Here is a 25,983-nt window from a genome sequence, read left to right on the forward strand (position 1 = left end):
AAACGTCGCTTTCTCGTATTTTTAATGGCTTCTGATGTTTTTCTGCAGAGGCTAATGGCGGAAACCTACACAGTAATCAGGATAGATTGATTCAGACCCCCGCTAAAAGGCACCACTCAACAACCACAGAGAGAGACGGAACAACAAAAATCCCAAACTACACATACTACTCTAGTGAATGGATAGGCTGCGATCTGTGATGTCACCGGTCTCTAGTGAATGGATAGGCTGCATTCTCAGTGATGTCATTTGTCTCTAGTGAATGGATAGGCTGCATTCTCAGTGATGTCACCAATCTCTAGTGAATGGATAGGCTGCATTCTCAGTGATGTCACCAATCTCTAGTGAATGGATAGGCTGCATTCTCAGTGATGTCACCGGTCACTAGAGAATAGATAGGCTGCATTCTCAGTGATGTCACCAATCTCTACTGAATGGATAGGCTGCATTCTCAGTGATGTAATTTGTCTCTAGTGAATGGATAGGCTGCATTCTCAGTGATGTCACCGGTCACTAGAGAATAGATAGGCTGCATTTTCAGTGATGTCACCAATTTCTAGAGAATAGATAGGCTGCATTCTCAGTGATGTCACCGGTCACTAGTGAATGGATAGGCTGCATTCTCAGTGATGTCATTTGTCTCTAGTGAATGGATAGGCTGCATTCTCAGTGATGTCACCAATCTCTAGAGAATAGATAGGCTGCATTCTCAGTGATGTCACCGGTCTCTAGAGAATAGATAGGCTGCATTCTCAGTGATGTCACCGGTCACTAGTGAATGGATAGGCTGCATTCTCAGTGATGTCACCAATCTCTAGAGAATAGATAGGTTGCATTCTCAGTGATGTCACTGGTCTCTAGAGAATAGATAGGCTGCATTCTCAGTGATGTCACCGGTCACTAGTGAATGGATGGGCTGCATTCTCAGGGATGTCACCGGTCTCTAGAGAATAGATAGGCTGCATTCTCAGTAATGTCACCAATCTCTAGTGAATGGATAGGCTGCATTCTCAGTAATGTCACCAATCTCTAGTGAATGGATAGGCTGCATTCTCAGTGATGTCACCGGTCTCTAGTGAATGGATAGGCTGCATTCTCAGTGATGTCACTGGTCTCTAGTGAATGGATAGGCTGCATTCTCAGTGATGTCACCGGTCTCTAGAGAATAGATCGGCTGCATTCTCAGTGATGTCACCGGTCTCTAGTGAATGGATAGGCTGCATTCTCAGTGATGTCACCGGTCACTAGTGAATGGATAGGCTGCATTCTCAGTGATGTCACTGGTCTCTAGTGAATGTATAGGCTGCATTCTCAGTGATGTCACCGGTCTCTAGTGAATGGATAGGCTGCATTCTTAGTAATGTCACCAGTCTCTAGTGAATGGATAGGCTGCATTCTCAGTAATGTCACCAATCTCTAGTGAATGGATAGGCTGCATTCTCAGTGATGTCACCGGTCTCTAGTGAATGGATAGGCTGCATTCTCAGTGATGTCACTGGTCTCTAGTGAATGGATAGGCTGCATTCTCAGTGATGTCACCTGTCTCTAGTGAATGGATAGGCTGCATTCTCAGTGATGTCACCGGTCTCTAGTGAATGGATAGGCTGCATTCTCAGTGATGTCACCGGTCACTAGTGAATGGATAGGCTGCATTCTCAGTGATGTCACTGGTCTCTAGTGAATGTATAGGCTGCATTCTCAGTGATGTCACCGGTCTCTAGTGAATGGATAGGCTGCATTCTTAGTAATGTCACCAGTCTCTAGTGAATGGATAGGCTGAATTCTCAGTGATGTCACCAATCTCTAGAGAATAGATAGGCTGCATTCTCAGTGATGTCACCGGTCTCTAGAGAATAGATAGGCTGCATTCTCAGTGATGTCACCGGTCACTAGTGAATGGATAGGCTGCATTCTCAGTGATGTCACCAATCTCTAGAGAATAGATAGGTTGCATTCTCAGTGATGTCACTGGTCTCTAGAGAATAGATAGGCTGCATTCTCAGTGATGTCACCGGTCACTAGAGAATAGATAGGCTGCATTCTCAGTGATGTCACCAATCTCTAGAGAATAGATAGGCTGCATTCTCAGTGATGTCACTGGTCTCTAGAGAATAGATAGGCTGCATTCTCAGTGATGTCACCGGTCACTAGTGAATGGATGGGCTGCATTCTCAGGGATGTCACCGGTCTCTAGAGAATAGATAGGCTGCATTCTCAGTAATGTCACCAATCTCTAGTGAATGGATAGGCTGCATTCTCAGTAATGTCACCAATCTCTAGTGAATGGATAGGCTGCATTCTCAGTGATGTCACCGGTCTCTAGTGAATGGATAGGCTGCATTCTCAGTGATGTCACTGGTCTCTAGTGAATGGATAGGCTGCATTCTCAGTGATGTCACCGGTCTCTAGAGAATAGATCGGCTGCATTCTCAGTGATGTCACCGGTCTCTAGTGAATGGATAGGCTGCATTCTCAGTGATGTCACCGGTCACTAGTGAATGGATAGGCTGCATTCTCAGTGATGTCACTGGTCTCTAGTGAATGTATAGGCTGCATTCTCAGTGATGTCACCGGTCTCTAGTGAATGGATAGGCTGCATTCTTAGTAATGTCACCAGTCTCTAGTGAATGGATAGGCTGCATTCTCAGTAATGTCACCAATCTCTAGTGAATGGATAGGCTGCATTCTCAGTGATGTCACCGGTCTCTAGTGAATGGATAGGCTGCATTCTCAGTGATGTCACTGGTCTCTAGTGAATGGATAGGCTGCATTCTCAGTGATGTCACCTGTCTCTAGTGAATGGATAGGCTGCATTCTCAGTGATGTCACCGGTCTCTAGTGAATGGATAGGCTGCATTCTCAGTGATGTCACCGGTCACTAGTGAATGGATAGGCTGCATTCTCAGTGATGTCACTGGTCTCTAGTGAATGTATAGGCTGCATTCTCAGTGATGTCACCGGTCTCTAGTGAATGGATAGGCTGCATTCTTAGTAATGTCACCAGTCTCTAGTGAATGGATAGGCTGAATTCTCAGTGATGTCACCGGTTACTAGTCAGGGCCATCTTTAATTTTGATTGGGCCCCGGGCAAACATTTTCTTGCCCCCCCCCCCCCTCCATTCTGAGACATACAAAAAATAGCAGGTTGACTCAAAATCAGTTTACTGCAGCAGACCATGCAGTGATTGCAATTGTTTGCCAGAGGTTACAGCCTATCCTTACTGCTCGCTGGCTGGTTGCTAGAGGTTACAACACATAATTTCTGCTTGCCGATTGGTTGCTAAAGGTTAATGCACATCATTACCACTTACTGATTGGCTGCTAGAGATTAAAGCAGATCACTACTGTTCACTGATTGGTTGCTACAGGTTAATGCACATCATTACCTCTCACTGAGCAGTGGAGCAATCCTAAATAATTGAGCAAGTAAAGGAGCACATTAATACACATACTACAGGAGAGTGTCAGAGACTGCAGACATACTACAGGAGACAATCAGAGACTGCGATATACTACAGGAGACAATCAGAGACTGGGGACATACTGCAGGAGACAATCAGAGACTGGGGACATACTACAGGAGACAATCAGAGACTGCGAACATACTGCAGGAGACAATCAGAGACTGGCGATATACTACAGGAGACAATCAGAGACTGGGGACATACTGCAGGAGACAATCAGAGACTGGGGACATACTACAGGAGACAATCAGAGACTGCGATATACTACAGGAGACAATCAGAGACTGGGGACATACTGCAGGAGACAATCAGAGACTGGGGACATACTACAGGAGACAATCAGAGACTGCGGACATACTGCAGGAGACAATCAGAGACTGGCGATATACTACAGGAGACAATCAGAGACTGGGGACATACTGCAGGAGACAATCAGAGACTGGGGACATACTACAGGAGACAATCAGAGACTGCGAACATACTGCAGGAGACAATCAGAGACTGCGGACATACTGCAGGATATAATCAGAGACTGCGAACATACTGCAGGAGACAATCAGAGACTGCGAACATACTACAGGAGACAATCAGAGACTGGGGACATACTACAGGAGACAATCAGAGACGTGGGCATACTGCGGGAGACAATCAGAGACTGTGGACATACTGCAGGAGACAATCAGAGACTGCGGACATACTGCAGGAGACAATCAGAGACTGCGGACATACTACAGGAGACAATCAAAGACTGCAGACATACTGCAGGAGACAATCAGAGACTGCGGACATACTGCAGGAGACAATAAGAGACTGCGGACATACTGCAGGAGACAATCAGAGACTGCGGACATACTGCAGGAGACAATCAGAGACTGCGGACATACTGCAGGAGACAATCAGAGACTGCGGACATACTACAGGAGACAATCAGAGACTGCAGACATATTGCAGGAGACAATAAGAGACTGCGGACATACTGCAGGAGACAATAAGAGACTGCGGACATACTGCAGGAGACAATCAGAGACTGCGGACATACTGCAGGAGACAATCAGAGACTGCGGACATGCTACAGGTGATGGTCAGAGAACTTTCAGCAACGCACAGCTTGACAGTTGAATAACACAGGGTTTAAGCAGTCAGGCATTTTATGGGTGCAAGGACATACCTGGGCAGCCAAACTCACTACATACATGTAGAGGTATGTGGGCGGGGCTTCCATTCTCTGATCTCACTACAACAGCCGGGAGCTCCACTGATGCTTTGTAGGGGGGCCCCGTTACCCGTGAATTGGGGCCCTGATGAAGGTGTTGCAGAGTGCACAGAGGACACGGGAGGCTGTATTCCCGTGCTAGCCAGCTGAGAGGGGGCAGGGCCGCAAGCTCCACTGAAGCTCTGACCCCGCCCCGTGCAGCCTGTATGCTCGGAACAGAGCGGCTGTATTGAGAGCCGGTGATCGGAGTGGGAGCGTCAGTGGAGCTCACGGCCCCGCCCCCTCTATACTGGCTGGGGAATACAGAGGTCCGGGGGCGGGCCGGGAGCTCCACTGACGCTCCCACTCCGATCACCGGCTCTCACTACAGCCACTCTGTTCTGAGCATACAGGCGGCACGGGGCGGGTCAGAGCGTCAGTGGAGCTCCCGACCCCGCCCCCTCTCAGCTGGCTGGCTAGCACGGGAATACAGCCTCCCGTCCCGTGTCCTCTGTGCACTCTGCAAAACCTTAATTGGGGCCCCAATTCGAGGGTAGCAGTGCAGGCCCCCCTACAAACATTGGGCCCAGGGCATGTGCCCTGTTTTCCCTGCGCTAAAGACGGCCCTGTCACTAGTGAATGGATAGGCTGCATTCTCAGTGTTGTCATCGGTCTCTCGTGAATGGATAGGCTGCATTCTCAGTGATGTCATCGGTCTCTCGTGAATGGATAGGCTGTATTCTCAGGCCGCGTACACACGCGGGGACTGTTCGCTCAACTTTGTTCGTCAAACAGTTTCAGCGGACAGTCCGCTCAAAATTAGCATGGACGGACTTGACCACACACGACGAACGAACAGTCCGCTGAAACCGTGCGCGATGACGTGAACGGCACGTACGACGGGACTAGAAAACGACGTCCTATACACTGCAATGCAAACTTCGGCGTGTAAATCCTTTCTGAGCATGCGCGGAACTTAATTTGACGAACAAGCCTACACACGAGGGGACTGTTCGCTGAAACAAAGTTTCAGCGGACAGTTTTTCGGAAATTCCGAAAAACTTTGTTCAGCAGACTGTTCGCTGAAACTGTCCGCTGAAAGCCCACACACGAGCGGACTGTCTGCCGAAACACTGTTCAGCGGACAAAGTTGAGCGAACAGTCCCCGCGTGTGTACGCGGCCTCAGTGATGTCACCTGTCTCTAGTGAATGGATAGGCTGCATTCTCAGTGATGTCACCAGTCTCTAGTAAATGGATAGACTGCATTATTAGTGTTGTCACCGGTCTCTAGTGACTGGATAGGCTGCATTCTCAGTGATGTCACCGGTCTCTAGTGAATGTATAGGCTGCATTCTCAGTGATGTCACCGGTCTCTAGTGAAAGGATAGGCTGAATTCTCAGTGATGTCATTGGTCTCTAGTGAATGGATAGGCTGCATTCTCAGTGATATCACCAGTCTCTAGTAAATGGATAGGATGCATTCTCAGTGATGTCACAGTCTCTAGTGAATGGATAGGCTGCATTCTCAGTGATGTCACCAATCTCTAGTGAAAGGATAGGCTGAATTCTCAGTGATGTCATTGGTCTCTAGTGAATGGATATGCTGCATTCTCAGTGATGTCTCTAGTGAATGGATAGGCTGAATTCTCAGTGATCTCTCTAGTGAATGGTAATATTTCATTCTCAGGGATGTCACAAGTCTCATGTAAATGGAAAAAGTTGGTGTTGTCATCCTGAAAAAAAAAAAAAAAAAGGAATAATACATGAATACATAAGAAGCTAATTAATTAATAATTCATAAATGTTTGTCTTTTCTGTTTGGATTCCGTGTAGTTCAGTAACATAAAATGTTGAAATCACATTTCCCATAATTCCATCTGAAGCAATTCCTGTAAACGGATATTTGTTGCATTAAGTATAACAAATGATTTATGAAGATCTGCCCACTAAAACCTGGAAGGCCGTCCTCATAGGGAGTATGAAAGTAGAAAAAAATAAATAAGTAATTAAAGCCCTGTGAAGTCTAACGCCTTCTTATCTCTTCCTAGTCTTCATGTACCCCACATGTCATGAATCATTGACTGAAATTTGTAAATGCTTGAAAATACTTCATAAAAACAAAAGTAGATGCAAATAGAATCACTAAAACCTCAAATACATAAGATTTAGCATTTTAATATAATTTTCAAAGTTGTCTACAATCTCTTCAAATCTACAGATTCATTTCAATTAATTCTTGGTGATCCTTCAATGAAGGTCTTTCTTCAAGCACTTTCTTTTACGGGGTGATAACTGTCTGTTAATTGCCCTCTTGTGTTGTCCCCTGGTGGAGACTACAAGTGACTGTGCCAGCACTCATTGCTCAGACATAGTCCACCATTGTCACTATCACCAGCTTTGGTTGCAAGTCATTGATCTCGACCGGCATCCAGATTAATGACTTGTAACCAAAGCTGGACTGTATGGCATATAGACAGGAATTGGCAGAAGGAGGCTGGAGAAGAATATCCACATTGAAATAGAAAAAAGGATTGAAAAAGTTTAAAACAACATTTAATGGTAGAAAATAATGTCACAATACACACTTCTTGTCCAGTTTGGTTTAAATTTATATTACTATTACAAATCTTTCAGTTATAATGCTGCTTTCTGACCTCACCCTCCGGTGCTCTAGGCTGGCATAGCTGAGTAACAGCCACACCCCTCAGAGCATGGTAGACAAGCAAATAGCATTTTTTAGAAGGCATTTCTTAGAAGGTACGCCCATCCGAGTACCCCCTACATCAGATGTGCCTATCATAGTGCCCCTTATATCAGATGTTCCCATCAGGGTGCCCCCTACATCCGGTGTTCCCATCAGAGTGCCCCCTACATCAGGTGTTCCCATCAGGGTGCCCCCTACATCAGGTGTTCCCATCCCCTTACATCAGGTGTTCCCATCAGAGTGCCCCCTTACATCAGGTGTTCCCATCAGGGTGACCCCTACATCAGGTGTTCCCATCAGAGTGCCCCCCTACATCAGGTGTTCCCATCAGAGTGCCCCCCTACATCAGGTGTTCCCATCAGAGTGCCCCCCTACATCCGGTGTTCCCATCAGAGTGCCCCCCTACATCAGATGTTCCCATCAGAGTGCCCCCCTACATCAGATGTTCCCATCAGATTGCCCCCCCTACATCAGGTGTTCCCATCAGAGTGCCCCCTTACATCAGGTGTTCCCATCAGAGTGCCCCCCTACATCAGGTATTCCCATCAGAGTGCCCCCCTACATCAGATGTTCCCATCAGAGTGCCCCCCTACATCAGGTGTTCCCATCAGAGTGCCCCCTTACATCAGGTGTTCCCATCAGAGTGCCCCCCTACATCAGGTGTTCCCATCAGAGTGCCCCCCTACATCAGGTATTCCCATCAGAGTGCCCCCCTACATCAGGTGTTCCCATCAGAGTGCCCCCTACATCAGATGTTCCCATCAGAGTGCCCCCTACATCAGATGTTCCCATCAGAGTGCCCCCTTACATCAGGTGTTCCCATCAGAGTGCCCCCTACATCAGATGTTCCCATCAGAGTGCCCCCTACATCAGGTGTTCCCATCAGAGTGACCCCTACATCAGGTGTTCCCATCAGATAGCCCCCTCCCATCAGATTCACCCATCAGAGTGCCCCCTTACATCAGGTGTCCCCATCAGAGTGCCCCCTTACATCAAGTGTTCCCATCAGAGTGCCCCCTCACTTCAGGTGTCCCCATCAGAGTGCCCACTTACTTCAGGTGTCCCCATCAGAGTGTAGCCATACATCAGGTGTTCCCATCAGAGTGCCCTCTTACATCATGTATCCCCATCCGACTGCCCCTATATATCAGGTGTCCCCATCAGAGTGTCCCTATCAGAGTGCCCCCATACATCAGGTGCCCCCATCAGATTGCCCCCCGAGATCAGGTGTCCCCAACAGAGTGCTCACTGGCATTGGGTGTCCCCATTAGAGTGCTCCTTTACATCAGGTGTCCATAGCAGAATGTCCCTTTACATCAGGTGTCCCCGTCAGAGTGCCCCCTTACATCAGAGTGCCGTTTTCAATTCACATGTGCTCATTGGATTGTCCCTTTAATTTAGGTGTCCCCATCAGAGTATCCATATAGATTAGTTGTGACCCATCTGAGGGCACCTATAGGTTGGTAGAGCCCATTAAAACAAACTTGACTGGCCTGCATACCCGTGTCCCCATCAGAGTGCCCCCTACATGAGGTGTCCCCCATCAGAGTGCCCCCTTACATCAGGTGTCCCCATCAGAGTGCCCCCTACACCAGGTGTCCCCATCAGAGTGCCTCCCTACACCAGGTCTCCCCATCAGAGTGCTCTCCTAAACCAGGTGTCCCCATCAGAGTGCCCCCCTACACCAGGTGTTCCCATCAGAGTGCCCACTCACATCAGATGCGCCCATCAGGGTTCCCCCTTACATCAGGTGTTCCCATCAGAGTGCCCCCTTACATCTGGTGTTCCCATCAGAGTGCCCTCATACATCAGGTGTTCCCATCAGAGTGCCCTCATACATCAGGTGTTCCCATTAGAGGTCCCCATTCAATTCACATGTGCTCATTGAAGTGTACCTTTAATTCAGGTGACCCCATCAGAGTATCCTTATAGATTTTTTGTGACCCATCTGAGGGCACCTACAGGTTGGTAGAGCCCATCAAAGTGAACTTGTCTGGCATGCACACAGTCCTGACTTCCACCTGATACCTTTGGGATGTATTGGAGTGGAGACTGCGAGCCAGGCCTTCTCGCCCAACATCAGCACCTGACCTCACAAATCCACTTCTGGAAGAATGGTCAGACATTCCCATAGACACATCTCCTAAACCTCGTGGACGGCCTTCCCAGAAGAGTTGAAGCTGTTATAGCTGCAAAGGGCGGAGCCAACTCAATATTGAACCCTACGGACTAAGACTGGGAGGCCATTAAAGTTCATGTGCGTCTAAAGGCATGCGTCCCAATACTTTTCACAATATAGTGTGTGTCTACCAGAAAAAAATAAATAAATATGTAATGAAAACAAAAAAAATTCATTATTTAGAATTTGTATTAGCACTTTGATGGGGGGGGGGGGACAAGGGAAGGCAAAAAAAAAATGAATTTCAGGTTAGCATTTTCCTATAAACATAGCCCAACCCCCTCTAATCCATACTTCTACCCTGCTTAACGTATTGGGAATTTCTGACCTGGGAATCATCGTCTCCCTATACCAAGCAATGCCACCAGTGCCAGTAATCACTATATGCATGTGAATGGCACGGATCTCTCGTATTGAATTACACACGCGGTCATTACCGAGCTGTGCCCTCCGGCAAAGGACTGTAACTGTACAGTGGTCAAGGTAATTCAAGGTAATCCGTCATTTACAGTTTAGGAAATGTTATACTGAGTTATGTAAGGGAGAGGAATGAAGGGATTGTGTAAGACACCATGCTATTAGAATTATGAGTTTTTCAAAGCCGAACTCCAGGCAGATAGAAGAGGCACAGAATAATGCAGCTCTGTATTTTTAAATACAAGCAACGTAAGGTGAATTTTATTTAATTTCAGCCTCTTGAAGTCCCTGTACAGAAGAGCTCAAAGAGGGGGAGGAAGCAGCAGCACAAAAGGCCAATCAGTTCATGTGTTGCAAAGAAGCATGCCGATAGGAGAGTGAGAGAGAGATTGGCTCATGATTGTGCTACTTCTCCTTCACTGTCCAGTCACGGGTTGAGGGCGGAATGTGTCATGGAATGATTATGCATGATCAGTGGGAAAGGAAAAGGTCAGCTACAGCCCAGGTTGAACATGCCAAATTGCAACCCCCCCCCCCCCAAACTTTATGAGTATTATGTGTCAGCAAAAATCCTCTCCCACTCCAAAAAAAATAACAAAAATTGAGCACTGATCTGCCTGCTTACATAAATTTATCCTACTCCCAATACAATTCTGCCCCCTGTTGAAATCCCCTTCTTAGCACAAATCTTTACCCCCACCCCAACCCCCCCAGTTCAAATCTTCTCAATCCCCATATGCCCCCAGCACAAATCCCCCCCCCCCCCAAAAAAAAAAATCTGCCCGTCCTAGTAAAAATCTCCCAATCTCCCATCCTAGCACAATCCCCGCCCCCCTATAAATTTACCCTCCTAGCACAAATAACCGCAATCATCCCTGCTAGTACAAATCCCCCTCCCCCCAAAAAAATTCCTGCCACTTAGTACAAATCCTTTACCCCTCAAATTCCCCCTGCGAGCACAAATCCTCTCCCCCACTCCAACCCCCCCCCCAGCACAAATTCTCCCGATCCCCTCATCCTAGCACAATTCCTCCCACCCTAAATTTCCCCTCCCAGCACAAATACCCCCAATCATCCCTCCTAGCGCAAATTCACCCCCCTCCAAAAAAAATTCTCCCCTCTTAGTACAAATCCTCTAACCCTCAAATGTCCCCTGTGAACACAAATCCTCTCCTCCAAATCCCCCCTCCCAGCACAGATTCTCCCCAATTCCTCATCCCAGCATAATTCCTCCCCCCCACCTAAATGTCCCCTCCTAACACAAATATACCTACGCAACCCTGTTAGCACAAATCCCCCCCCCAAAAAAAAAAATTACATTCCTAACACAAATCCCCTCACTCTATCTTTTCTAGCACAAACCCCCTAAAATTCCCCCTCCTAGCACAAGTCTTCTCCCCCCCCCCCCCATCCCAGAAAAAATCCCCTAAAATCACCACTCCTAGCACACCCCCTCTAATTTCCCCTCCTAGAATAATTCTTATCCCTTGCCACCCCCAAATTCCCCCTCCCAACACAAATCCCCTCCCCCCAACCTCCTTGTGGTGTCACCCCCCCCCCACCTAATCTCACATGATACCAAAGTGCCCAGGGCATCCATCCCCGCTACCCACTCCTTGTCTCAGCCCTATGACAACAGAAGAGGGGGGTTGTATGATGCTGACCATCATTCAACCTGAAGGATTGAGGACATCTTGTGGTGGACAAAAAGTACTGCAGGAGACGGCTTGTAATGGGCATTTTTTTGTTTTTATAATAAATTCTGTTTTATGGACTACTTCATAACCTATGCTTGTGTTATCGTGTATTTTGAAGCATGTTGCTTGGTGCTCCGATGCACGTTGTGGTCCCTGTGCCCATACATTTCCTACAATCAGTTGTACAACCATTGTTTATCACAGCAGGAAGCATAGGTTGCTTTGTAATGAGTAAACGTATCTGTTCTCATTTACATACACTATATTGTCAAAAGTATTGGGACACCTACCTTTACACACATGATCTTTAATGAAATACCAGTTTTAGTCCGTAGGGTTCAAAATTGAGTTGTCCCAGCCTTTGCAGCTATAACAGCTTCAACTCTTCTGGGAAGGCCGTCCACAAGGTTTAGGTGTGTCTATGGGAATGTCTGACCATTCCTGGCCATTCCAGGCCTGGCTCACAGTCTTCGCTCTAATTCTCCTGAAGGTGTTCTATCCGGTTGAGGTCAGGACTCTGTGCAGGCCAGTCAAGTTCCTCCACCCCAAACTCCCTCATTCATGTCTTTATAGACCTTGCTTTGTACATTGGTTCACAGTCATGTTGGAACAGGAAGGGGTAAGCCCCAAACTGTTCCCACGAAATTGGGAGCATGAAATTGTCCAAAATGTCTTGACATGTTGACGCCTTAAGCATTCCCTTCACTGGAACTAAGGGGCCAAGCCCAACCCCTAAAAAACAACCCACACCATAATCCCCCCTCCACCGAATGATATGTACCAGTGCACAAAGCAAGATCCGTAAAGACATGGATGAACGAGTTTGGGGTGGAGGAACTTGATTGGCCTGACCTCAACCTGATAGAACACCTTTGGGATGAATTAGAGTGGAGACTTCAAGCCAGGCCTTCTCGTCCAACATCAGTGCCTGACCTTACAATTGCACTTCTGGAAGAATGGTCAAACATTGGGAGAGCAACAAGCCAACCAGAAAGATGTCATCAGGAGTCACTTTTGGTTCATGTGTATATATTATGGGAGTGTCTGGTGCAGACGTCACATCTGGTGTGCAGCATAGAGCTGCAAGAAGTTGAGTGGGGTCCAGACTGGAGCATAGCAACTAGCAGATGGCACACATGGTGTGCAACATGGGAACACTATAGTGGAAGGTGAGCGGGGACTGGAGAAAGAGGACTGAGCAGCAAAAGATCAGCAGAGCTGGCAGACCAGAGACGGAGAAAATAGCAATGTAATATATGGTGCGCAACATGGGAGTAATAAAGTGGGAGGTGAGTGGGGGCTGGGGACCAGAAAGAGAGGAGGATCAGCAGAGCTGGGGGTACTACTGAGTGGGGTATCACCAGAGCTTGGGGTTACTATTGAGTGGGAAATCAGCAGAACTGAAGATACTACTGAGTGGGGAATCAGCAGAGCTGGGGGTACTACTGAGTGGGAGATCAGCAGAGCTGGGGGTACTACTGGGTGGGGGATCAGCAGAGCTGGGGGTACTAGTAAGTGGGGAATCAGCAGAGCTGGGGGATACTACTGAGTGGGGTAATGAGCAGAGCTGGGGGTTACTACTGAGTGGGGAATCAGCAGAGCTGGGTGTTACTACTGAGCAGGAGATCAGCAGAGCAGAGGGTTACTACTGAATGGAGGATCAGCAGAGCTGGGGGTATTAGTAAGTGGGGAATCAATAGAGCTGGGGGTACTACTGATTGGGGAATCAGCAGAGCTGGGGGTACTACTGAATGGGGAATCGGCAGAGCAGAGGGTTACTACTGAGTGGGGATCAGCAGAGCTGGGGGTACTACTGAGTGGGGGATAAGCAGAGCTGGGGGTACTAGTAAGTGGGGAATCAGCAGAGCTGGGGGTTACTACTGAGTGGGGAATCAGCAGAGCTGGGGGTTACTACTGAGCAGGGGATCAGCAGAGCAGAGGGTTACTACTGAGCAGGGGATCAGCAGAGCAGAGGGTTACTACTGAATGGGGGATCAGCAGAGCTGGGGGTATTAGTAAGTGGGGAATCAGCAGAGCTGGGGGTACTACTAATGAGTGGGGAATCAGCAGAGCTGGGGGTACTACTGAATGGGGAATCAGCAGAGCAGAGGGTTACTACTGAGTGGGGGATCATCAGAGCTGGGGGTACTACTGAGTGAGGAATCAGCAGAGCTGGGGATTACTACTGAGTGGGGGATCAGCAGAGCAGAGGGTTACTACTGAGTGGGGGATCAGCAGAGCAGAGGGTTACTACTGAGTGGGGGACCAGCAAAGCTGGGGGTACTACTGAGTGGGGGGTCAGCAGAGCTGGGGGTACTACTAAGCGGGAGATCAGCAGAGCTTGGGGTTACTACTGAGTGGGGCACCAGCAGATGTAACATGTAATACCGTTTGTTTTAGTGCTATTATTCTTGTAACTCAGCCACCTATGAATACATGGTATTGTTTGTATATACCTTCCTTACGTTCCAAATAAACGTTTTAAAGAGGAAGTAAACCCTGATGAGTTTACTTCCTCTTTCATTCCCTGCAAAGGTAAAGCATAATGGACTACTATGCATCGCGGCATATCGCCGTTGACGGCGGCGCGCTCAGCGCATGCGCCGTAGACAGCGGTGCCTGTCTTTCAGGTAAATATCTCCTAAACCGTGTAGGTTTAGGAGATATTTCTTGGACCTACAGGTAAGCCTTAATCTAGGTTTACCTGTAGGTCAAAGTGTGTTGTAAGGGTTTACAACCACTTTAAAAAGACTCATGCATCAGGCCATGCATCTTCCTTATCTCTTTTGCATAGAGCTGGGGGTACTACTGAGCAGGGGATCTGCTGAGCAAGGGTAATAATAAGCTGTGGATCTGCTGAACGAGGGTACCAATGCTGAACAGGGGTACTAAGGAGGTGGGGATCTGCTGAGTGGGTGTACTACTAAACCGAGGTTCTATTGGGCCCCTTTAAAACAAACACACACACAGGGCATCTGCCAAGCTTCATGAAACATAACTAAAGCATCACCAAAGCATCAACGAATCATCACAAACACAACAAAAAAGGTATGCTGAAGCAGTAGGCACGTTAATATGAGTTGAAGTCAAAGTGTGAGCCCCCCTATATATTGATGAGATTATGTACATGTATTGGATCTCTTTTAAGCTAAAAACACATTGAAAATATTCTATTTTTTTTATACAGTCCTCAACCTTCTCATCTTTTTCTCCAGGGTGATGGCCTTCACATGACGAAGAGTCCTGTCTTTCAGAAAAACGGTAATGGAAAAAACCAGACTGGAGACTTTACTGACACGCCGGCAGCCTTCCTTGGACGGTAGAAATGAGGCCACGGGCCTCGGTACTCCATAGTCAGGACGGCGATTATCAGCTTTCTGAGCTTCTTGTTGACGTTGTACTTCATGTCCCATGTGGTCCATCTCCTTCCTCCGACCCCAGGCACCAGACAGGAGAAGGATGGGCCAATACATCCATTACCTTCTACTGCTGCTACTGAGCTTTGCTCTGGACTCATCCTCCTATGGGCCAAACACCAGAGCCCAGAAGAAAGGAGACATTATTCTCGGTGGACTCTTCCCCATCCACTTCGGAGTCAACTCCAAGGACGAGATCTTACAATCAAGGCCGGAATCTCTCGAGTGCACCAGGTAGGTGGAAACTCCATCTTAACATCCCAGAAAATAAAGAATCCTAGATTAGTTAGCTATTGCAATCAGGTTGTTTGGTCTGCTTTAGATCTACCAATGACAATGTCGTATGAAAGTCTACCTAATGGAATGGATACTTTAGGTAGAGCTTTTATGACCTAGTTTTGGTAGATATACTACAGAGATTGTATACCAGGCTTTCTCAACCTTTTAACCCTAGAGGAACCCCAAAAATAATTTTCATGTCTCGAGGAACCCTTTCTAAAACCGAATCATCATGGCTCAATAGGGACAATTCTCCTTATACTGGTGGTCAATAGGAAGAATGTCCCCCCTTAAAGTGGTGTTCAGAATGCCACCATTAAAAACAGCTAAAAAGACATTTGGTGACATGCTGCTGGCTTTGCTAAGTGGTGTTGAACCGTGAACTCTGTAGACATTATCGAATAGATGGTTCATCAACCACAGCTCAAGGAACCCCTAGCAACCTCTGGAGGAACCCCAGGGTTCCACGGAACCCTGGTTGAGAATGGCTGCTGTATACTGTAACACAGCTATACTCAACTTTTTATTAACATGGATGAACCCATAAAATAAAGTGCAGGTTCAGGAAATCTTTCTAATAACTACCATATCTACAGGTCATGGTACATTAGCTTGGTGGACAGTTGGAATAATGATCAATATATTGGTGGTCAAGGAGAAGAATGCTCACTTAATTAGTGGTCAGTGGGAGGAATGCTCCTTACATTGGTGATCAGTGAGAAGAATGTTCCTTACATTGGTGATCAGTGGGAGGAATGTCGCCCCATCAGTCTTCTCAATGTTGATAGAAAGATCTTGGCGAAGATTCTTTTTTGGCGCTTGTCGTCAGTGGCAGGCGATTTGTTGTCCAGTCATCAGCACTGCTCGGTCCAAGGTAGAAGTACCTTTTCAGCGGATTTAGCTGTCCGGGAGGCTTTGGAACGATGCAGGGCTGCTGGATGGAGAAAGTACTTGCTGGCATTGGATCAGGCGAAGGCTTTTGATAGAGTCAATCACGAGTACCTGTATTTGCTACTTGGTAGATACGGCCTGCAGGGGAGGTGTATAGATTGGCTGAAGACATTATAAAAAGGGGCTGAGAGCTTCCCACTGGTTAATGGTTGGGTTGGACGGCCTTTTCAGGTTGGCTCTGGTGTGCGCCAGGGATGTCCTCTGAGCCCCCTGTTATATGTATTCGCAATCGACCCCTTCATAAGAAGGCTAGAGAGTGGATCTTTGTGCGGGGTGCCTTTGGGCATTGCTGGTGTGCCGCCTTTGAAGGTTGTGGCCTATGCTGATGATGTGTCTGTTATTGTCCCTGGAATGGAGGAGGCACAGGAGGTGGTCTCTATGATAGAGCAGTACACGGAGGCTTCTGGTTCTAAAGTCAACCATGAAAAGAGTGAAGTTTTCTGGATGGGTGAGGAGGGTGAAAGCTTCGAACTTCCGGATGCCTTACCAGAGCCCCAGCAGGAAATTAAAGTGTTGGGCATCAAATTTGATCCTGGTGACTATGGTCATCGAAATTGGGAAAGCAGGTTGGTGTGTGCCAATGCCAAAGTAGCAAGCTGGAAGAAATGGAAGCTTTCATTGAGGCTGGGTTCACACTGCTGCGGGGGGAGAACCGGATGTGATTCGCACAGCAAATCACATCCGATCTCCGTAGCGCTGCGAGTTCAGCCATACAGATAGTATGGCTGAACTCGCAGCGGTCCCGCAGCAAACTCGCACGGGACCCTTTTTTGGGTCCGCAACGGAATCGGATCGCATGGGGGTTCACACCATGCGATCCGATTCCTGTGCGAGTCGGCAGATCGCACTGCGATATGCCGACGGATCTGGGGGTGTCATTAACATAACATTGACACCCCCAGCCGCCCGCATAGGGCAGTGTGAACTGCCGGCGGGAGTAATGCGATGCGGGAAAACGCCGCGGATTCGCGGCGTTCCCGCATCGCAGCAATGTGAACCTGGCCTGAGGGAGAGGATTGACTTGATCAAAACGTACCTGGTCCCAATTTTTTTGCATGTCAGCTTCGTCTGTATCTTGCCATATCTCTCTATGCAAGGGTGTACAGCTGTTTTTTCCAACTGTTATGGGGAAGTAGGCTGAACCTGATCAAACACAATGTAACTTACCTGTCTAGGCGGGAGGGTGGCCTAGGAATGGTCAACCCAATAGTTTTCTTTTCTCTGCTGTTTTTAAAGTACAATCTTGGTAACATGCTAGCAGAGAACCCGCCGGGATGGGTGGGTATTTTTCAATCTTGTTTTAGGCCTTTTCTGAGATGCTGGGAAGATGGCGGGCCAGTCATCACGTTCTGAAAGATCGGATTTTCCGACAATTTTGTCCGACTGTGTGTATGCAACAGTTTCGGACAAGATCCGTCGGACAAAATCCGACTGACAAAATCCGACGGATTTGCTTGTCGGAATCTCCGACCGGGTGTACAAGGGCTTAGAGTCTGACATGGCAAGCTCCCGGCTTATGTTGCCCCGTGTATGAAAGTACTTTGGCAGTGGCAGGTGACAGTGGAGGATATCAAGTCCCTCCCCAGGAAGCTTCTGGAGAAGAGGATTTTGGGCTCTGCTTTCAGTGTGTCACTGGCCTTAAGGGATTGGCCAAGCTCTGTAATGAGGGAGGGGTTGCGTTTAATCAATTTAGAAAGAATCCCCTTGAAGTTTAGGGATCAAGCCTGGCTCGCTTTCCATGGAAGGCTCTATGTGAGAGGGAACTTGAAGCATCGCCCTGTGGATGATCGGGATTGTCCTAGAGAGAGTGTGTTGGTAAAGTGGAGTCTATAGACCACTTTTTGCTCCAGTGTCCCTTTAACATAGAGGTGTATAAAAGGGTGGGGAGGGCTCTAGGCATCCCCTTTTTCTATCACATGAGTTATGCGGAGTGGGTGTATGGGGAATTCCCGACTCACTGGGATTTTGATTTGGATACACTGTTTTTAGTTAGTATAGTTGTCCGTTACTTCACATGGAATGCACGGTGCCATATTACCCTGCGGAAGAAAGTCCTCTCTGTTGAGGTGGTGGTGCACGATATTCTGGGTGAGGTTGGGAAAATTTGGGGTCTTGAGAAGGGCAGGGAGCCTCGGGCAGTCTGGATAAGGGCGTGGAGGAATATCAGACCTGCCTTTGGTGAACTGCCCATCTCTGGGTGAGGAGCTCTTTTCTTTTTCTGTTTCTTTCACTCCCTTAGCTTTTGTTGGTTAGTATCTTCTTTTTGAAGAAGGGCTGCATGCATAATGGGTGCAGGATTGTTTCTTAACCTCACAAGTTTGATGTCTGGTGTAATGTTGTGAGTCGTAATAGGATTTATGTTATTGCTGTAAAGTATTTTTTTGTTTTGAGAGCAGATTTGCTATATTTATTTTCATTTATGTAAATATGTATATATTTATGTATATTTATATATTGTGATTTTATGCTTATTGATTGCAAGATTTTTAATAAAGAAAAATTGGGAAGAATGTTCCTTACATTGGTGATCAGTGAGAAGAATGCTCCTTACATTGGTGGTCAGTGGGAAGAATGTTCCTTACATTGGTGATCAGTGAGAAGAATGTTCCTTATGCCGCGTACACACGGGCGGACTGTATGGCCTACTTAGTCCGCCGAAACACATTTTAGCGGACAGTCCGCTCGTGTGTGGGCTTCAGCGGACTTTTTCAGCGTGCAGTACGGCGGACTAAGTATTTCGGAATGTTCGAAATACTGTCCGTCGTACTCGCATTTCGGCGGACAATCCGCCCGTGTGTATGCCAGTCCGCTGTACTTTTGAAATGAGCGGACTTTTCCCGCCCGGTGAAAAGTCCGCTCATTTTGAGCGGGTCTCCAGGTAGGCGGGGCCCGCGAAGGAGACGTCGCTGGCCCCGCCGCCTGGTATGGACTTAAAGGGGAACCCCAACGCCGAAAAAAATCGGCGTGGGGTCCCCCCCAAGTCCACAACAGACCCTTGTCCGAGCACGCTACCCGGCCGGCCAGGAAAGGGGGGCGAGCGAGCGCCCCCCCTCCTGAGCCGTACCAGGCCGCGTGCCCTCAACATGGGGGGGTGCCTTGGGGAAGGGGGGCCGCGTGGCCCCCCCACCCCAAAGCACCTTGTCCCCATGTTGATGAGGACAAGGGCCTCTTCCCGACAACCCTGGCCGTTGGTTGTCGGGGTCTGCGGGCGGGGGCTTATCGGAATCTGGGAGCCCCCTTTAATAAGGGGGCCCCCGGATACCGGCCCCCCACCCTATGTGAATGAGTATGGGGTACAATGTACCCCTACCCATTCACCTGTAAAATAAAAGTACCAAAAAAAACACAACACACGAGATAAAATACTTTATTGCACAGCTGCGGGGGTCTTCCGTCTTCGGGGGTCTTCTCGCCGGACTCCTCCGCTATCTTCTTGTAGCTCTTTTGCTAGCGGAGGAGTCCGGCTTTCTTCCTCCCCGCCGGCCTCTTCTCCCGACTTCGGGGGTCTTGTCCCCCTCTTCGGTTCTTCTGCCGGGCCACCGCGCCTACTTATAGCTCTTTTACAGGCGGTGGCCCGGTCTTCTGTCGCTGCCGCCGCCGCAGACCCCGACAACCAATGGCCAGGGTTGTCGGGAAGAGGCCCTTGTCCTCATCAACATGGGGACAAGGTGCTTTGGGGTGGGGGGGGCAGCGCGGCCCCCCCCTTCCCCAAGGCACCCCCCCATGTTGAGGGCACGCGGCCTGGTACGGCTCAGGAGGGGGGGCGCTCGCTCGCCCCCCTTTCCTGGCCGGCCGGGTAGCGTGCTCGGACAAGGGTCTGTTGTGGACTTGGGGGGACCCCACGCTGATTTTTTTCGGCGTTGGGGTTCCCCTTTAAGTCCATACCAGGCGGCGGGGTCAGCGACGTCTCCTTCGCGGGCCCCGCCTACCTGGAGACGCGCTCGAAATGAGCGGACTTTCCTCCGCGTGTGTGGGCGAGTCCGCTCATTTCAAAAGTAGGGCGGATAGTATGGCGGACTTAGTACGCCGTATTAGTCCGCTCAAAAAGTGGTGTGTGTGGTCAAGTCCGTTCATTCGAAAGTATGACGGACTGTCCGTCGGATTGTCTGACGGACTAAGTTGGCCAGACAGTCTGCCCGTGTGTACGCGGCTTTACATTGGTGATCAGTGGGAAGAATGTTCCTTACATTGGTGGTCAGTGAGAAGAATGTTCCTTACATTGGTGATCAGTGAGAAGAATGTTCCTTACATTGGTGATCAGTGGGAAGAATGTTCCTTACATTGGTGATCAGTGGGAAGAATGTTCCTTACATTGGTGATCAGTGAGAAGAATGTTCCTTACATTGGTGATCAGTGAGAAGAATGTCCCTTACATTGGTGATCAGTGAGAAGAATGTTCCTTACATTGGTGATCAGTGAGAAGAATGTCCCTTACATTGGTGATCAGTGGGAAGAATGTTCCTTACATTGGTGATCAGTGAGAAGAATGTCCCTTACATTGGTGATCAGTGAGAAGAATGTCCCTTACATTGGTGGTCAGTGGGAAGGAGGAGGAGGACACACCCAAGGAGCTCTCTGAGAACCGCACCTTTTTTCAAGCCTGGGCCTTGCCTGCTAGCTTGGCCCAGGAATAATGCCTGATCCTGGGGGAGGCCCTGAGATGGATCCCCCTGATGACACGGGGCCCAGTGAGGAGGAGGTGGAGGATCTGTCGGTAGGTCCGGGCCCTGGTGTGGACGCCAGCGTTTTCAGCCTTAAGGTTGTTAATCGCTTTAGGGCGATTGGGAGAGCGGAGGAGAAACTTAAAGTTTTAAGAGTGGAGCTTAAAAACTTCAAAGCCAAATACTTCCAGGCCTGGAGTAAGAATCGCACCGACATGAAGCCTGAGCTACAGGAATTAGTGGAAAAAGTAAAGCAGCAAACTTTATTGTTGGGAAAACTAAAAGAAAAAAGTGGAGCATTTAAAGAAAAGTTTGAAAACGAGAGAAGGTTTGTCAGCCAGTCCTCAGCGTGTTCAGTGGATCAGCCTCAGCATATGGATGACCCGGGTCCATCTGCCTCTGCTCCTCTCCCCCCATGTAAGGCCTTGGAGTCGCCGGCAGCAACCAGCCAGGGGGTTGAGAGTGAGAATGGCACCCTGACCTTCATCCAGCGGATGGAATCCCCCCTGAGAGGAGACAAGCTTGTAATGTCTGATAATCCATCAGAGGTCCCGGAGGATGTTCAGAAAAATCAGCCAGGGAATGAGGATGAACCTGCACCAAATCCCCTGAACATGGATGTTGCTGCACCTGCATGTGCTGAGACCTGTAGTCCCTCTATCAAGTTTGCTGTTTCACACACTGTGTCTGACACCTGCAATGTGATTGCCTCACCTGAGCCTCTCTGTGTTCCAGCAGAGCTGATTGATGCTGGTGGGGGAGGGGGTCAGAATACTGCACCATGTGCAGTGGAAGCCATGGATGTGTCAGTCCAGCCTGCACTGTCCTCTGCAGAAAGTCTTGTCCTGATGGAAGAGAACAGGCCAGCTGAAGATTCCACCAGCACAGCAGTGGGAACTGACACTGCTGGGAAGACTGCAGGACATGTGAATATACCAGCAAGTATTAACAATGACAGTCATGATAAAACAATGAATGTGGTGGGTGGTGGTGATGGTGGAGGGGTTAATACTGCTGGGAAAAACAAAGATGACATTTCTCTCTCTGCTCAGAGGAAAGACTCATCGATTGCACAGACCAAATCTGTACAATCGATATCTGCTAAAGATGTCTCAGACAGTTCAAAACACACAAATATCTCTTCTGCTGGGAGGAATATGGGGAGTTATGCGTCTGTTGTGGGGAGTCGCACCAAGGAGGGTGGGGGGAATGCTGTAAATATTGGTGGTCACAATATAGGGGGGTTTGGTGGTGGGTATAGGAGGAGGAATGTGGTTCAGTTCAAGTGGGAGGGGGAGGGGACCCCACCAGTGAGGGGGAGGGTGGCTGAGTTGATTTTGGAAATGGGGTTTAAAGCTGTGGATATTTTTGCTTTGATTTGCCCAGTGGGAAGTTATGAATTTGATTTATCTTTTGTAAAACCTGAGGGGTTGGACTTATTTTGGGAGCGACATAGGAGGTGCCAGGGCCTTCCGCAGTGGAGTGGTTTGGTGCCAAAGGTGATTTCCAGGCAACCTCTGATAAAATCGGTGACCATCCTGGTGCGCAACGAATCCATACCAGAGGCTGATTTGATAGTATGGCTACGCCGATATGGTGAGGTCCTCACTCCACTGCGGAAGGTCCTGGATGAACATGGGATATGGACAGGGGCCTGGACGGTGTCACTAAAACTGGGGGTGCTGGGCAATGTAGTCCAACATCTGCCCTGTTCAGCTTTTCTGGGAAGAGATCGGCTGACTATTTTCTACCAGGGACAGCCCAAAGTCTGCAATAAATGTGGTGAAAAGGGCCATTTTGCCTCTACCTGCACCCGTAAAAAGTGTTCACTATGCCAGGGTCTGGACCATTTGGCAAAAGATTGTACCCAAAATCTGTGCCAAAAGCTTGGCCATCCTTACAGTAAGTGTCCAGAGGCTTTACATAACCTGCCAGGATTGGAGGCTGAGCTGCAGAGGCTGGATAAGGAGGATGAGGCCGCTGTAACTGTTGTTGTCCCTCCTGCGTCTGTTCCATCTGTTGTTTTGGATTCTGTTTCCCCTGGTAATGTGGCCCCTGAGTCTGTCCCTCCTGTGTCTGTTCCATCTGTTTCAGGTTCTGTTTCCCCTGGTAATGTAGTCCCTGAGTCTGTCCCCCATGTGGTGGTCCCTATTCCTGCTGTACGTAGATCCTCCAGGCTAGCGGAAGCTGCTGGGGGGGCAGGTTTAGCGGATCTTCCTTCTCAGCCTCCAGTCCCTGTCCCACGGCAGCGCAAACGTGGTCAGGGGAGTGTGGGGGTGCTGGATGGGGGTGGGGCTGATGGAAGGGTGTCCATATCCCATGTCTCACCCTCTGTTGAGGGGGATTCGGATGATGAGGGATGGGAGAAGTTTAGGAGGAAGAAAAAGAAGAAGAGGAAGACAAATAAGGTGGTAATTTCTTCCTCAGAGTCGGACCCAGGAGGGGTTCCTCTTGGCAACACCTTCTCAGTTTTGTCAGGTGATGGGATGTCTGATTTATCTTTTTCTTTATCATCCATGGATGAGGGGGAGTCACATAGTTTGAAGAGAGCTGTTTCTGGTGATGAGAGTGTGGTAAAGGTTAAGAAACGACTACCCCAATCATCCTGATGGCAGTTCCCACTCCGATAAAGGTGGCGACCATTAATGTCGCCAGCATGAAATCTGCAAGAGCTCGTGATATTTCCTTATTTTTGCTCAGCGAGTTTGATGCCGAGATTTTATTTTTGCAAGAGACCTGGCTCAATACTTTGGCCGATGTCCATCTAGCAAAAAGGGAGTGGAGATGCGGTCCCTCCTTTTGGTCTCTTGCGGCAGAGCCCTGCAGCGGAGTTGCGGTCCTTTTTAAAACCGATATGGTAACGTGCCGGAGGGTAATTTAGGTAGAGATTGGGAGATGCATGGTCTTGGACGTCTCTGTTAGGGGGCAGGACCTGCGTTTGATCAATATCTATGGACCGCAGTCAAGATGGGGCAGGAAATGCCTCCTCAAAGAGATCAAGCCCTTCCTTTTTACATCCCAGCAGGTTGTCTTTGGAGGTGATTTTAACACCATAATTAGGCCTGAAGACAGGAGAGGCTCCATTGACAGGCTGGCGTACGATAGCGTTTTTCTTAGAGATATGGTGAGACAAGCAGGCCTGGTAGATGTGCATATTAAGCACTGCCCTGGCAGCACGGGATTCACATTTCAGAGAGGGAATAGTCAGAGTAGGATAGATAGGTTTTTTTTAAAGGAGAACTCTGCTTTCTCGGCTCCTGAGTTGAGGGCGGTGGAGTTCTCTGACCACTGTATGCTGTCTGTGACTCTGAATGCCTCGGACACTCCACCCAGGGGAAGGGGTACCTGGAAACTGAATTCGGCTCTCCTGGAAGACGTAGAGGTAAGACAATCCTTTGAAGATTTTTTTCAGGCACAGGTTTCTATTCTGGACTTTTGCAGCACTAAGTCAGAGTGGTGGGAGCTTGTGAAACAAAGGGCGATTGGACTTTTCAAGGCCATAAGTAAGAAGAAGCAGCTTGGTATGTACATTGCCTACCAGCATTTGCAGAGGAAGCTTGATCGTCTTGTCTCGTATAGAGGAGATCCAGGGGAGATCTCTGAGGTGAAGTTTCTTCTTAGAAAGTGTCAATACGACCGGCATGCCTCCTTGGTTCTGGAGAGGGATTATGGAAAATATCACTCGCCTGATCCTTACCAGAACTGTAAGCAAGGCATAGCAGTTAAGACGGTCATAGGCCTGAGGGATAGTACGGGTTCCCTGGTGAAGTCCAGATCAGGGATCCTGGAGATCTTCAGATCATATTATGCAGATCTTCTAGGAAGAAAGGACCTTTGTCGGGACAAGATGGAAAGCTTTCTGGATTCTACTCCAGGATTGGGAAATGGTACATTGCCTTTGATGGATTTGACAGAACCAATTTTAGTGGATGAGGTAGTCCATGCTATAGAGAAGCTGGCTACCAAAAAATCGCCTGGGCCAGATGGGTTGACAGCTGAATTCTACAAGTGTTTTAAGTCCATTCTGGCTCCCTTTTTAGCAGAGGTTTATAACAGCTGTCTAGAAGAGGGTTCGCTCCCTCCCTCCATGAGGCAATCCGCTGTGATTCTTCTGTCAAAAGGTAAAGACCCCTCAATGATTGAGAACTGGCGCCCCATCAGTCTTCTCAATATTGATAGAAAGATCTTGGCGAAGATTCTTTTTTGGCGCTTGTCGTCAGTGGCAGGCGATTTGTTGTCCAGTCATCAGCACTGCTCGGTCCAAGGTAGAAGTACCTTTTCAGCGGTTTTAGCTGTCCGGGAGGCTTTGGAACGATGCAGGGCTGCTGGATGGAGAAAGTACTTGCTGGCATTGGATCAGGCGAAGGCTTTTGATAGAGTCAATCACGAGTACCTGTATTTGCTACTTGGTAGATACGGCCTGCAGGGGAGGTTTATAGATTGGCTGAAGACATTATATAAAGGGGCTGAGAGCTTCCCACTGGTTAATGGTTGGGTTGGACGGCCTTTTGAGGTTGGCTCTGGTGTGCGCCAGGGATGTCCTCTGAGCCCCCTGTTATATGTATTCGCAATCGACCCCTTCATAAGAAGGCTAGAGTGTGGATCTTTGTGCGGGGTGCCTTTGGGCATTGCTGGTGTGCCACCTTTGAAGGTCGTGGCCTATGCCGATGATGTGTCTGTTATTGTCTCTGGAACGGAGGAGGCGCAGGAGGTGGTCTCTATGATAGAGCAGTACACGGAGGCTTCTGTTTCTAAAGTCAACCATGAAAAGAGTGAAGTTTTCTGGATGGGTGAGGAAGGTGAAAGCTTCGAACTTCCGGATGCCTTCCCAGAGCCCCAGCAGGAAATTAAAGTGTTGGGCATCAAATTTGGTCCTGGTGACTATGGTCATCGAAATTGGGAAAGCAGGTTGGTGTGTGCCAATGCCAAAGTAGCAAGCTGGAAGAAATGGAAGCTTTCATTGAGGGAGAGGGTTGACTTGATCAAAACGTACCTGGTCCCAATTTTTTTATATGTCAGCTT

The 25,983-nt window shown here is 48.6% G+C and overlaps 1 protein-coding gene across 1 annotated transcript in view; it reads left to right on the forward strand.

Annotated features, from left to right (window-relative positions):
• Nucleotides 1-25,983, forward strand: part of CASR (calcium sensing receptor) — a 234,382-nt gene that overhangs the window by 81,486 nt on the left and 126,913 nt on the right. Inside the window, exon 2 of the mRNA XM_077479646.1 lies at nt 14,870-15,304. Coding sequence (XP_077335772.1) covers nt 15,066-15,304 — 239 coding nt within the window. The 5' untranslated portion in view covers nt 14,870-15,065. The remainder of the gene's footprint in view (nt 1-14,869; nt 15,305-25,983) is intronic.

This window comes from Lithobates pipiens, unplaced genomic scaffold, assembly GCF_037356315.1.
Source record: "Lithobates pipiens isolate NorthernLeopardFrog02 unplaced genomic scaffold, aLitPip1_a1.2 Scaffold_16, whole genome shotgun sequence".
NCBI lineage: Eukaryota > Metazoa > Chordata > Amphibia > Anura > Ranidae > Lithobates > Lithobates pipiens.